The sequence below is a fragment of the Mus caroli genome, unplaced genomic scaffold, assembly GCF_978045245.1.
Source record: "Mus caroli unplaced genomic scaffold, Mus_caroli_1 scaffold_9, whole genome shotgun sequence".
Taxonomy (NCBI): domain Eukaryota; kingdom Metazoa; phylum Chordata; class Mammalia; order Rodentia; family Muridae; genus Mus; species Mus caroli.
In genome coordinates this window covers 19,500,342-19,513,635 of record NW_028227264.1, presented here as the reverse complement: position 1 = coordinate 19,513,635, position 13,294 = coordinate 19,500,342, and the positions used below count along the sequence as shown (strand labels likewise).

General features: G+C 40.6%; 1 protein-coding gene across 1 annotated transcript in view; it reads right to left on the bottom strand.

Annotated features, from left to right (window-relative positions):
• Positions 1-522: 522 nt before the first annotated feature.
• LOC110288985 (histocompatibility antigen 60b-like) overlaps positions 523-13,294 on the bottom strand; it is a 33,063-nt gene continuing 20,291 nt past the window's right edge. Inside the window, exons 7-8 of the mRNA XM_085843319.1 lie at positions 1,069-1,227; positions 523-630 (exon numbers count right to left, since the gene is read on the bottom strand). Coding sequence (XP_085699445.1) covers positions 523-630; positions 1,069-1,227 — 267 coding nt within the window. The remainder of the gene's footprint in view (positions 631-1,068; positions 1,228-13,294) is intronic.

Genomic DNA, 13,294 nt, shown 5'->3' with positions numbered 1-13,294 from the left:
AATTAATCTGATTTGTCTGTCCCTCATATGGACCCTCTCCTAAAAGCATGTTGCTATCCCAGACTAATTTACCAGCCTGAGCATTTAAAGCGGCAGTTTTCTTACTGGTGTCTCACCATTCAGAATCCCAAAGCAAAATATCTCCTTCTGAAAGGGTAGCCTTACAAAGAGTCTTCCAATCTAAGGGAGTTAAGTGTGACTCCACGACTGTGTCCAGTAACGCTTGAGTAAATGGGGCTGAAGGGCCATATTGCACAACAGCCGTTTTAAACTCTTTTATCAACTTGAAATCCAAAGTCTGGTAATGTCTGGCCCTAGTATCTTGCTGGTCAACTACCTCGACCACAGGAAAGGCTAGCGTATCAGACCTATTCTGTCCTGTCCCACGAGCCTGACTCACAGCTCTTTCTAGCGGCACCTGGTGAACTACAGAAGAGTTACTCTTCCCCGCTTCTGACATCCTTTTTACCTCCAGAAGCTCATTAGTCAACTTCTGAAGCCTAATTTCAAACTCTAATTTGCTTAGTCACGTGTCCCCATGAGTCGCACCTTCCGAGGTGGGGACCATAGGTGGAGAGGGAGACTCGCAAGGAAACCAATTCTCATCACAATAATGAGCGGCTCCTCTATCTGAGTGATTTTTGTTAGAAATCAGTTCATCATCAGAGTTTTCACATTTATCAATTTTTGTGTTAAGAGGACCCTTTTCTGAGAAAGCCTTTTCCAATAGGCACTCTTCCTGAGATTCTACAAGCTCTGCCTGGGTACAATTTAACCCTGGAGAAGTGGCATCTTTTATAGCATCATTACGAGCACCCAGAGGTGCTATCTCTCCTACCTAAAAAATTTCTTACCAATTGTACTTCAAGCCTTACTGCTCTGGCCTGAAACAGCTCCTGAAAACTACAGACAACTGGCTGATTCCAGTTTCTAGTTCCAATTAATACGCTGGCTGACTAAAGCAGAACCAGCATTGTTTTAGCACTGATTCAAGCTTAGTTCGTATCCTACCGCACCCTCAGCAACACTTTAAAAAATGAAATTTTAAGCTAGCGCTAGCATGTATACCTGTTCGTTGCTCCGGTGCCCTATACGAAGACCATTTGCTTTTCCCGTGGAGCTCCACATGGACAGTGTTCTCTCAGCATCCTTCTGCCATTCTTCAGGTCCCTGTTCTGGCACTAAACTGTTGCGGGCTTGTGGCAGGCTCGAGCTGAAAGACAGGAACTAGACGGACAGAAGAAAGAATGGAGCTAAGTCAAATCAGATTCTGATCAAAGCTCAATTTTAATGTCAGCAAACACGCTTTATGAAGAAGAGGGGAGGCCCGTCCCTGGCCATGCAAAGTTCCTTTGAAGTAGATAGGTCAGCCTTCTAGTGGGAACTCGCGAAGATCTCAGCAGTTCGGTGTTAACTCCGGAAAATTCTTGGAAGAGAACCGGTTCAGCCTCAGGCAGGATGGGCCTCAGGCAGGTAGTGGCACATCAAAGGAGCAGCATAACAGGTGGCTCCATTTAAGCGGTGGTGGATGGTCACAGCCAGCCTTGCTAGGCTGGAAGGAGGTAACACATATCTACATATATATAAGTATATATGTGTGTATGAATTTATATGTGTATGCATATAATATAGAGTACACTATATATATTGGATTTATTAGAAAGACATATAGTACATAGCTTGCTAATCCAATGTTGATGCCTCTGTACTAAAAGTCCAAGAATCCAGAAATTGTTCAGTTTATGAGCCTGGATGTCTCAACTGGTTTATGTGAGAGTTTCAAGGAAGTAGATCCCAGTACCAGTGAAGAAAAGCACATGCTAGCAAGGGTGAAGAGGAGCAGGCAAGTAGAGACCTTCCTTCTTCCATGGTTTATATAGGCTTCCATGTTTTATATAGGTGATAATCACATGGAGACTTTAAACCCTTACAAAGTCAGTTTTTCAAAATGCAAACTCAGTGTCAAAACCCTACAGGCCCTAAAAGCTCTGGAGTGAAGGGCCTTCCACTGGGTCTCAGATAATACAATCAGGGAGTTCCAAACCTTCTCTTAGACACTGGAGTGATTACTACAGCGCTTTTCAGACTTTACACCCACTCTCAACTCTAAGGCATTTTTGGCATCAGGACACAGGCTTTTATTGTACATGATCTGAGTCTCACAGAGGTCATAGAATTAGGCTCCTTCTGGGTACTTCCATATTAGACAATATGCACAACTAAGTGCCTTCACCAAGATCCCACAGCAAGTGCAGTGATGATCATTAATGTTTACACAGACTGGCCTGTGCTTTCCATGTGTACATAGTCTGTGTCATGTAGCTTTTTGAAGGGAAAGTCACCAAAACAATTGGTTTCATATCTCCATGAAATACAAATCATCCATATCAACCCTTGTATCAGATTCTCCATTCCACCCTCTCTAGATGGCTTTCTGTAAGGTCCTCCTACCTCTGCTTTCATATGTGTGTGTGTGTGTGTGTGTGTGTGTGTGTGTGTGTGTGTTTTACAGGCCTGCGGAGAGATCAAGCCAGTTCTCGGAGCTGCTGAGAGTTCAGCAGTGCAGTGGTGAGCTCATGGCTGGAGAACAGCACTTCCCATAGTTCCACCCTGAGTTGCTTTCACATCCTTTCTTCCCATCCCATGCCATGTTTCCTGACTCTTGGATGGAGTGATATACAGGTTTTGTCTGGGAAATGTGTTTACCCAAGTTTTGGACTCATACCCATAAGGCAAACCTTTGGTGGCCTGGCTGGGAAAATCTCTTCTTGCCTTACTCCTTTCCCTCTGCTGCTTGTAGTGGTTGTAGGGGCAGTCCATGGACATGTGACCATTTCTATCTCAGGAGACTTTGCAGGGAGATCCAGTGGTCTCCATGTTGGAGTCTGGAACTGCTCAACTTGGCAGGGGTCAAATTGTATCATGATATAAGCTGAGGACTCTTGTGAGCGCCCGACTCGCCAGCAAAGCAGATGCCACAACAGGATCCTTCTGCACACGTTTATTGGGAGAGCTTGATTGCAGAGGTGAAAAGACCCCAAGCCCAGAACTGGTGCTGCTTATATAGGCCTAGGAGAGGCGTGTCTCACACCCGGATTGGTTATGCTTTCTACCTCATTTGCATGTCTCACATCCGATTGGTTATACTCTCTCAGTACCTCACAAAACCTCATTAACATACCTCATTTGCATGTCTCACATCTCATTGGTTATACTCTCTCAGTACCTCTCAGAACCTCATTATCATGCCCAGGCCAGGCAGTGTCTTGGCAAAAAAGTTTACTGCATATGTACACATTTGTTGTTTACCCAAACTTATGCGTGGTGGCCAGCGGTAGCCAGCGCCACCTTGTAATGGCACATGTGGCTTCCCACAGAGGACTGACTCTCAGACTTCTGTGCAAAACTTAAGCACTTAAGTGGAAGACTCTTCACTTGAGAACTTTTGGGCCTGTAGGGATTTGACACTGATTGATCTTCCTATTTGAAAAACTGACTTTGTAAGGGTTTAAAGTCTCCATAAGACTTATTAAGAATTTTTTAATAGGGTACTCTAATGTTGAAGAGAGAGAGAGACTCATTTCCAGAATCCTGTGCATACTGTTAGGATCTGCTTACCCTCTCTATCACTTCCCTAAATCACAGTTCTTCTTATTCTTCAGCGTGGGAGGGAGAGTGATGAACTGACATTTGGCTCTGGCACTTTGATTTCTGGACAGACGTTCTTATGCAAGGGACTCTGGGTGATCAGAGTTTTGCTCTCTGCATTACAGTATGTCCCCTTTTCATGTGGGTAGGTTATGCTATCATAAAGCACCATGCCACAGAGAAAATTAAGGATGGAACTCTTCTGTCACGTTGACATAAAAATAATGATCACACCTGAACCCTTGTAATCTTGACACACAAACACAACACATTTATTTGTGTATTTTGACACAACACTTTTTAATCAGAATCTTTCTCATTTATCCCAAACATGGCACATTCATATAATATCACAAAACATAAAAGATATAAAAACACTCAATGTCTCTATCAATTCATACACTTTAAAAGTTCAATCTCTATAGAAATCTAGACTTTTTTAAATTAGATATTTTCTTTATTTATATTGCAAATGCTATCCTGAAAGGTCCCTATAGCCTCTCCCCACACTGTTCCCGTACCCACCCACTCCCATTTCTTGGCCTTGGCATTCCCCTGTACTGGGACATATAAAGTTTGCAAGACCAAGGGCCTTTCATCCGAATGATGGCCGACTAGAACATCTTCTGCTACATATGCAGCTAGAGACCTAAGCTCTGAGGGTACTGGTTAGTTCATATTGTTGTTCCACCTATAGGGTTGTAGACCCCTTCAGCTCCTTGGGTACTTTCTCTAGCTCCTCCATTGGGGGCCCTGAATTCCATCCTATAGATGATTGTGAGCATCCACTTCTGTATTTGCCAGACACTGGCATAGCCTCACAAGAGACAGCTATATCAGGGCCCCTTCAGTAAAATCTTGGTGGTATATGCAATATTGTTTGGGTTTGGTGGCTGATTAGGGGGTGGATTCCTGGGTGGGGTAGTCTCTGGATAGTCCATCCTTTTGTCTTAGCTCCAAACTTTCTCTCTATAACTCCTTTCATGGGTATTTTGTTCCCTGTACTAAGGAGGTATGTAGTATCCACACATTGGCCTTCCTTCTTCATGATTTTCTTGTGCTTTGCAAACTGTATCTTGGGTATTCTAAGTTTCTGGGCTAATATCCACTTATCATTGAGTGAATATCTAGTGACTTCTTTTGTGATTGGGATACCTCACTAAGGATGATATCCTCCAGATACATCCATTTGCCCAAGAATGTCATAAATTCATTGTTTTTAATAGCTGAGTAGTACTCCATTGTGTATATGTACCACATTTTCTGTATCCATTCCTCTGTTGAGGGACATCTGGGTTCTTTCAAGCTTCTGGCTATTATAAATAAGGCTACTGTGAACATAGTGGAACATGTGTTCTTCTTACCAGTTGTAACATCTTCTGGATATATGCCCAGGAGAGGTATTTCTGTGTCTTCCGGTAGTACTATGTCCAGTTTTCTGAGGAACTGCCAGAGTGACTTACAGAGTGGTTGTACAATTGTGCAATCCCACCAGCAATGGAGGAGTGTTCCTCTTTCTCCACATCCTCGCCAGCATCTGCTGTCACCTGAATTTTTGATCTTAGCCATTCTGACTGGTGTGAGGTGGAATCTCAGGGTTGTTTTGATTTGCATTTCCCTGCTGGTTAAGGATGTTGAACATTTTTTCAGGGGCTTCTCAGCCATTTGGTATTCCTCAGTTGAGAATTCTTTGTTTAGCTCTGTGCCCCATTTTTTTAATGGTGTTATTTATATTTCTGGAGTCCAGCTTCTTGAGCTCTTTATATATAGTGGATATTAGTCCCCTATCAGATTAAGGATTGGTAAAAATACTTTCCCGCCGGGCATGGTGGCGCACGCCTTTAATCCCAGCACTCGGGAGGCAGAGGCAGGTGGATTTCTGAGTTCGAGGCCAGCCTGGTCTACAGAGTGAGTTCCAGGACAGCCGGGGCTACACAGAGAAACCCTGTCTCAAAAAAAACCAAAAAAAAAAAAATACTTTCCCAATCTGTTGGTGGCCTTTGTGTCTTATTGACAGTGTCTTTAGCCTTACAGAATCTTTGCAATTTTATGAGGTCTCATTTGTCAATTGTTGATCTTACAGAACAAGCCATTGTTGTTCTGTTTAGGAAATTTCCCCCTGTGCCCATATCAGTGAGGCTTTTCCCCATTTTCTCCTCTATTAATTTCAGTGTCTCTCATTTTATGTGGAGGTGTTTGATCCACTTAGACTTAAGCTTTGTACAAGGAGATAAGACTGGATTAATTTGCATTCTTCTACATGATAACCACCAGTTCTGCAAGCATCATTTGTTGAAAATGCTGTCTTTTTTCCACTGGATGGTTTTAGCTCCCTTGTCAAGGGTCAAGTGACCATAGGTGTGTGGGTTCATTTCTGGTTCTTCAATTATATTCCATTGATCTACTTGTCTGTCTCTGTACCAGTACCATGCATTTTTTATCACAATGACTCTGTAGTACAGCTTAAGGTCAGGCATGGTGATTGCACCAGAGATTCTTTTATTGTTGGGAATAGTTTTTGCTATACTTGGTTTTGTATTATTCCAGATGAATTTGCTCATTGCCCTTTCTAACTCAGTGAAGAATTGAGTTGGAATTTTGATGGGGATTGCATTGAATCTGTAGATTGCTTTCAGCTGGATAGCCATTTTTACTATATTAATCCTGCCAATCCATGAGCATGGAAGCTCTTTCCATCTTCTGAGATCTTCTTCAATTTCTTTCCTCATAGAGTTGAAGTTCTTATCATACAGATCTTTCACTTCCTTAGTCAGAGTCACACCAAGGTATTTTATATTATTTGTGACTATTGTGAAGGGTGTTGTTTCCCTAATTTCTCTCTCTGTCCATTTATCTTTTGTGTAGAGAAAGGCCATTGAGTTGTTTGAGTTAATTTTATATCCAGCTACTTCATTGAAGCTGTTTATCAGGTTTAGGAGTTGTCTGATGGAATTTTTGGGGTCACTTATATATATACTATCATGCCATCTGCAAATAGTGATATTTTGACTTCTTCCTTTCCAATTCGTATCCCCTTGATGTCCTTTAGATGTCGAATTGCTCTGGCTAGAACTTCAAGTATTATATTGAATAGGTAGGGAGAATGTAGGCAGCCTTGTCTAGTCCCTGATTTTAGTGGGATTGCTTCCAGTTTCTCTCCATTTAGTTTGATGTTGGCTACTGGTTTGTTGTAGATTGCTTTCATTATGTTTAGGTATGGGCCTTGAATTCAAGATCTTTCCAAGACTTTTATCAAGAAGGGTTGTTGGATTTTGTCAAATGCTATTTCAGCATCTAACGAGATGATCATGTGGTTTTTGTCTTTGAGTTTGTTTATATAGTGGATTACATTGATGGATTTCCTTACATTCAACCCTCCCTCCATCCCTGGGATGAAGCCTACTTGGTCATGATGTATGATCATTTTGATGTGTTCTTAGATGTGGTTTGAGAGGATTTTATTGAGTATTTTTGCATCGATATTCATAAGGGAAATTGTTCTGAAGTTCTCTTTCTTTGTTGGATCTTTGTGTGGTTTAGGTATCAGAGTAATTGTGGCTTCATAGAATGAATTGGGTAGAATACCTTCTGTTTCTATTTTGTGGAATAGTTTGAGAAAAGTTGGAATTAGGTCTTCTTTGAAGGTTTGATAGAACTCTGCACTAAACCTATCTGGTCCTGGGCTTTTTTTGGTTGGGAGATTATTGATGACTGCTTCTATTTCTTTAGGGGAAATGGGACTGTTTAGATCAGTAATCTGATCCCCATTTAATTTTGTTACCTAGTATCTGTCTTGGAAGTTGTCCATTTCATCCAGGTTTTATAGTTTTGTTAAGTATAGTCTTTTGTAGTAGAATCTGATGATGTTTTGGATTTCCTCAGATTCTGTTGTTATGCCTCCTTTTTCCTTTTTTTATTTTGTTAATGAGGATACTGTCCCTATGCCCTCTAGTTAGTCTAGCTAAGGGTTTATCTATCTTGTTGAATTTCTCAAAGAACCAGCTCCTGTTTTGGATGACTCTTTGAATAGTTCTTTTTCATTCCACTTGGTTGATTTCAGCCCTGAGTTTGATTATTTCCTGCCACCTACTCCTCTTGGGTGAATTTGCTTCTTTAGTTCTAGAGCTTCTTGGTGTGCTGTCAGGCTGCTACTGTATGCTCTGTCTAGTTTCTTTTAGGAGGCACTCAGGGCTATGAGATTTCCTCTTAGGACTGCCTTCATTGTGTCCTATAAGTTTGGGTATGTTGTGGCTTCATTTTCATTAAACTCTAAAAAGTCTTTAATTTCTTACTTTATTTCATCCTTGACCAAGAAATCATCGAGTGGAGTGTTGTTCAGTTTCCACGTGAATGTTGGCTTTCTATTATTTATGTTGTTATTTGAAGATCAGCCTTAGTCTGTGGTGATCAGATAGGATGCATGGGATTATTTTTTGTATGTGTTGAGGCCTGTTTTGTGACCAATTATATGATCAATTTTGGAGGAGGTACCATAGAGCTCTGAGAAGAAGGTATACCTTTTGTTTTAGGATAAAATGTTCTATAGATATCTATTAAATCCATTTGTTTCATAACTTCTGTTACTGTCCATGTGTCTCTGTTCCATTACTTTTTTTTCCCAGTAAACCTTCTTCATATCTTAATTTATTTTTTTTTATTTTTAATATTTTTATTACATATTTTCCTCAATTACATTTCCAATGCTATCCCAAAAGTCCCCAATAGCGCCCCCCAATTCCCTACCCACCCATTCCCATTCTTTTGGCCCTGGCATTCCCCTATATTGGGGCATATAAAGTTTGCAAGTCCAATGGGCCTCTCTTTCCATTGATGGCCGACTAGGCCATCTTTCGATACATATGCAGCTAGAGACAAGAGCTCCGGGGTTCTGGTTAGTACATCATGTTGTTCCAACAATAGGGTTGCAGATCCCTTTAGCTCCTTGGGTACTTTCTCTAGCTTCTCCATTGGGAGCCCTGTGATACATCCAATAGCTGACTGTGAACATCCACTCCTGTGTTTGCTAGGCCCCGGCATCATCTCACAAGAGACAGCTATATTTGGGTCCTTTCAGCAAAATCTTGCTAGTGTATGCAATGGTGTCAGCGTTTAGAAGCTGATTATGGGATGGATCCCTGGATACGGCAGTCTCTAAATGGTCCATCCTTTCATCACAGCTACGAACTTTGTCTCTGTAACTCCTTCCCTGGGTGTTTTGTTCCCAATTCTAAGAAGGTGCACAGTGTCCACACTTTGGTCTTCATTCTTCTTGAGTTTCATGCGTTTATCAAATTGTATCTTATATCTTGGGTATCCTAAGTTTTGGGCTAATATCCACTTATCAATGAATACATATTGTGTGAGTTCTTTTGTGATTGTGTTACTTCACTCAAGATGATGCCCTCCAGGTCCATCCATTTGGCTAGGAATTTCATAAATTCATTCTTTTTAATAGCTGAGTAGTACTCCATTGTGTAAATGTACCATAATTTCTGTATCCATTCCTCTGTTGAGGGACATCTGGGTTCTTTCCAGCTTCTGGCTATTATAAATAGGGCTGCTATGAACATAGTGGAGCATGTGTCCTTTTTACCGGTTGGGACATCTTCTGGATATATGCCCAGGAGAGGTATTGCTGGATCCTCCGGTAGTACTATGTCCAATTTTCTGAGGAACCGCCAGACTGATTTCCAGAGTGGTTGTACAAGCTTGCAATCCCACCAACAATGGAGGAGTGTTCCTCTTTCTCCACATCCTCGCCAGCATCTGCTGTCACCTGAATTTTTGATCTTAGCCATTCTGACTGGTGTGAGGTGGAATCTCAGGGTTGTTTTGATTTGCATTTCCCTGATGATTAAGGATGTTGAACATTTTTTCAGGTGTTTCTCTGCCATTCAGTATTCCTCAGGTGAGAATTCTTTGTTCAGTTCTGAGCCCCATTTTTTAATGGGGTTATTTGACTTTCTGGAGTCCACCTTCTTGAGTTCTTTATATATATTGGATATTAGTCCCTTATCTGATTTAGGATAGGTGAAGATCCTTTCCCAATCTGTTGGTGGTTTTTTTGTCTTATTGATGGTGTCTTTAGCCTTGCAGAAGCTTTGTAGTTTCATGAGGTCCCACTTGTCAATTCTCGATCTTACAGCACAAGCCATTACTGTTCTATTCAGGAATTTTTCCCCTGTGCCCATATCTTCAAGGCTTTTCCCCACTTTCTCCTCTATAAGTTTCAGTGTCTCTGGTTTTATGTGAAGTACCTTGATCCACTTAGACTTGACCTTAGTACAAGGAGATAGGAATGGATCGATTCGCATTCTTCTACATGTTAACAACCAGTTGTGCCAGCACCATTTGTTGAAAATGCTGTCTTTCTTCCACTGGATGTTTTTAGCTCCCTTGTCGAAGATCAGGTGACCATAGGTGTGTGGGTTCATTTCTGGGTCTTCAATTCTATTCCATTGGTCTATTTGTCTGTCACTATACCAGTACCATGCAGTTTTTATCACAATTGCTCTGTAGTAGAGCTTTAGGTCCGGCATGGTGATTCCACCAGAGGTTCTTTTATCCTTGAGAAGAGTTTTTGCTATCCTAGGTTTTTTGTTATTCCAGATGAATTTGCAGATTGCACTTTCTAATTCGTTGAAGAATTGATTTGGAATTTTGATGGGGATTGCATTGAATCTGTAGAATGGTTTTGGCAAGATAGCCATTTTTACAATGTTGATCCTGCCAATCCATGAGCATGGGAGATCTTTCCATCTTCTGAGATCCTCTTTAATTTCTTTCTTCAGAGACTTGAAATTTTTATCATACAGCTCTTTCACTTCCTTAGTTAGAGTCACGCCAAGATATTTTATACTATTTGTGACTATTGAGAAGGGTGTTGTTTCCCTAATTTCTTTCTCAGCCTGTTTATTCTTTGTGTAGAGAAAGGCCATTGATTTGTTTGAGTTAATTTTATATCCAGCTACTTCACCGAAGCTGTTTATCAGGCTTAGGAGTTCTCTGGTGGAATTTTTAGGGTCACTTATATATACTATCATATCATCTGCAAAAAGTGATATTTTGACTTCATCTTTTCCAATTTGTATCCCTTTGATTTCCTTTTGTTGTCGAATTGCTCTGGCTAGGACTTCAAGTACAATGTTGAATAGGTATGGAGAAAGTGGACAGCCTTGTCTAGTCCCTGATTTTAGAGGGATTGCTTCAAGCTTCTGACCATTTACTCTGATGTTGGCTACTGGTTTGCTGTAGATTGCTTTTATCATGTTTAGGTATGGGCCTTGAATTCCTGATCTTTCCAAGACTTTTATCATGAATGGGTGTTGGATCTTGTCAAATGCTTTTTCCGCATCTAACGAGATGACCATGTGGTTTTTGTCTTTGAGTTTGTTTATATACTGGATTACGTTGATGGATTTCCGTATATTGAACCATCCCTGCATCCCTGGGATGAAACCTACTTGGTCAGGATGGATGATTGTTTTGATGTGTTCTTGGATTCGGTTAGCAAGAACTTTATTGAGGATTTTTGCATCAATATTCATAAGGGATATTGGTCTGAAGTTTTCTATCTTTGTTGGGTCTTTTTTGTGGTTTAGGTATCAGAGTAATTGTGGCTTCATAGAATGAGTTGGGTAGAGTACCTTCTGTTTCTATTTTGTGGAATAGTTTGTGAAGAACTGGGATTAGATCTTCTTTGAAGGTCTGATAGAACTCTGCACTAAACCCATCTGGTCCTGGGCTTTTTTTAGTTGGGAGACTATTAATGACTGCTTCTATTTCTTTGGGGGATATAGGGCTGTTTAGATCATTAACCTGATCTTGATTCAACTTTGGTACCTGGTATCTGTCTAGGAACTTCTCCATTTCATCCAGGTTCTCCAGTTTTGTTGAGTATAGCCTTTGGTAGAAGGATCTGATGGTGTTTTGGATGTCTTCAGGATCTGTTGTTATGTCTCCTTTTTCATTTCTGATTTTGTTAATTAGGATGCTTTCCCTGTGCCCTCTAGTGAGTCTGGCTAAGGGTTTATCTATCTTGTTGATTTTCTCAAAGAACCAGCTCCTTGACTGGTTGATTCTTTGAATAGTTCTTCTTGTTTCCACTTGGTTGATTTCGCCCCTGAGTTTGATTATTTCCTGCCGTCTACTCCTCTTGGGTGAATTTGCTTCCTTTTGTTCTAGTGCTTTTAGGTATGTTGTCAAGCTGCTAATGTGTGCTCTCTCTAGTTTCCTTTTGGAGGCACTCAGAGCTATGAGTTTTCCTCTTAGAAATGCTTTCATTGCGTCCCATAAGTTTGGGTATGTTGTGGCTTCATTTTCATTGAACTCTAAAAAGTCCTTAATTTCTTTCTTTATTCCTTCCTTGACCAAGGTATCATTGAGAAGAGTGTTGTTCAGTTTCCAAGTGAAGGTTGGCTTTCTATTATTTATTTTGTTATTGAAGATCAGCCTTAGTCCATGGTGATCTGATAGGATGCATGGGACAATTTCAATATTTTTGTATCTGTTGAGGCCTGCTTTGTGACCAATTATGTGGTCAATTTTGGAGAAGGTACCATGAGGTGCTGAGAAGAAGGTATATCCTTTTGTTTTAGGATAGAATGTTCTGTAGATATCTGCCAGATCCATTTGATTCATAATTTCTCTTAGTTTCACTGTGTCCCTGTTTAGTTCCTGTTTCCATGATCTGTCCATTGGTGAAAGTGGTGTGTTGAAGTCTCCCACTATTATTGTATGAGGTGCAATGTGTGCTTTGAGATTTACTAAAGTTTCTTTAATGAATGTGGCTGCCTTTGTATTTGGAGCATAGATATTCAGGATTGATAGTTCCTCTTGGAGGATTTTACCTTTGATGAGTATGAAGTGTCCCTCCCTGTCTTTTTTAATGACTTTGGGTTGGAAGTCAATCTTATCAGATATTAGAATGGCTACTCCAGCTTGTTTCTTCATGCCATTTGCTTGGAAAATTGTTTTCCAGCCTTTCATTCTGAGGTAGTGTCTATCCTTTTCTCTGAGATGAGTTTCCTGTAAGCAGCAAAATGTTGGGTCTTGTTTGTGTAGCCAGTTTGTTAGTCTATGTCTTTTTATCGGGGAGTTGAGTCCATTGATATTAAGAGATATTAAGGAAAAGTAATTGTTGTTTCCTGTTATTTTTGTTGTTAAAGTTGGCATTCTGTTCTTGTGGCTGTCTTCTTTTAGGTTTGTTGAGGGATTACCTTCTTGTTGTTTCTAGGGCGTGGTTCCTGTCCTTGTATTGGTTTTTTTCTGTTATTATCCTTTGAAGGTCTGGATTCGTGGAGAGATAATGTGTGAATTTGGTTTTGTCGTGGAATACTTTGGTTTCTCCATCTATGTTAATTGAGAGTTTGGCTGGGTATAGTAGCCTGGGCTGGAATTTGTGTTCTTTTAGTGTCTGTATAACATCCGTCCAGGATCTTCTGGCTTTCATAGTCTCTGGTGAAAAATCTGGTGTAATTCTGATAGGCTTGCCTTTATATGTTACTTGGCCTTTTTCTCTTACTGCTTTTAGTATTCTATCTTTATTTAGAGCATTTGTTGTTCTGATTATTATGTGTCGGGAGGTATTTCTTTTCTGGTCCAGTCTATTTGGAGTTCTGTAGGCTTCTTGTATGTTCATGGGCAT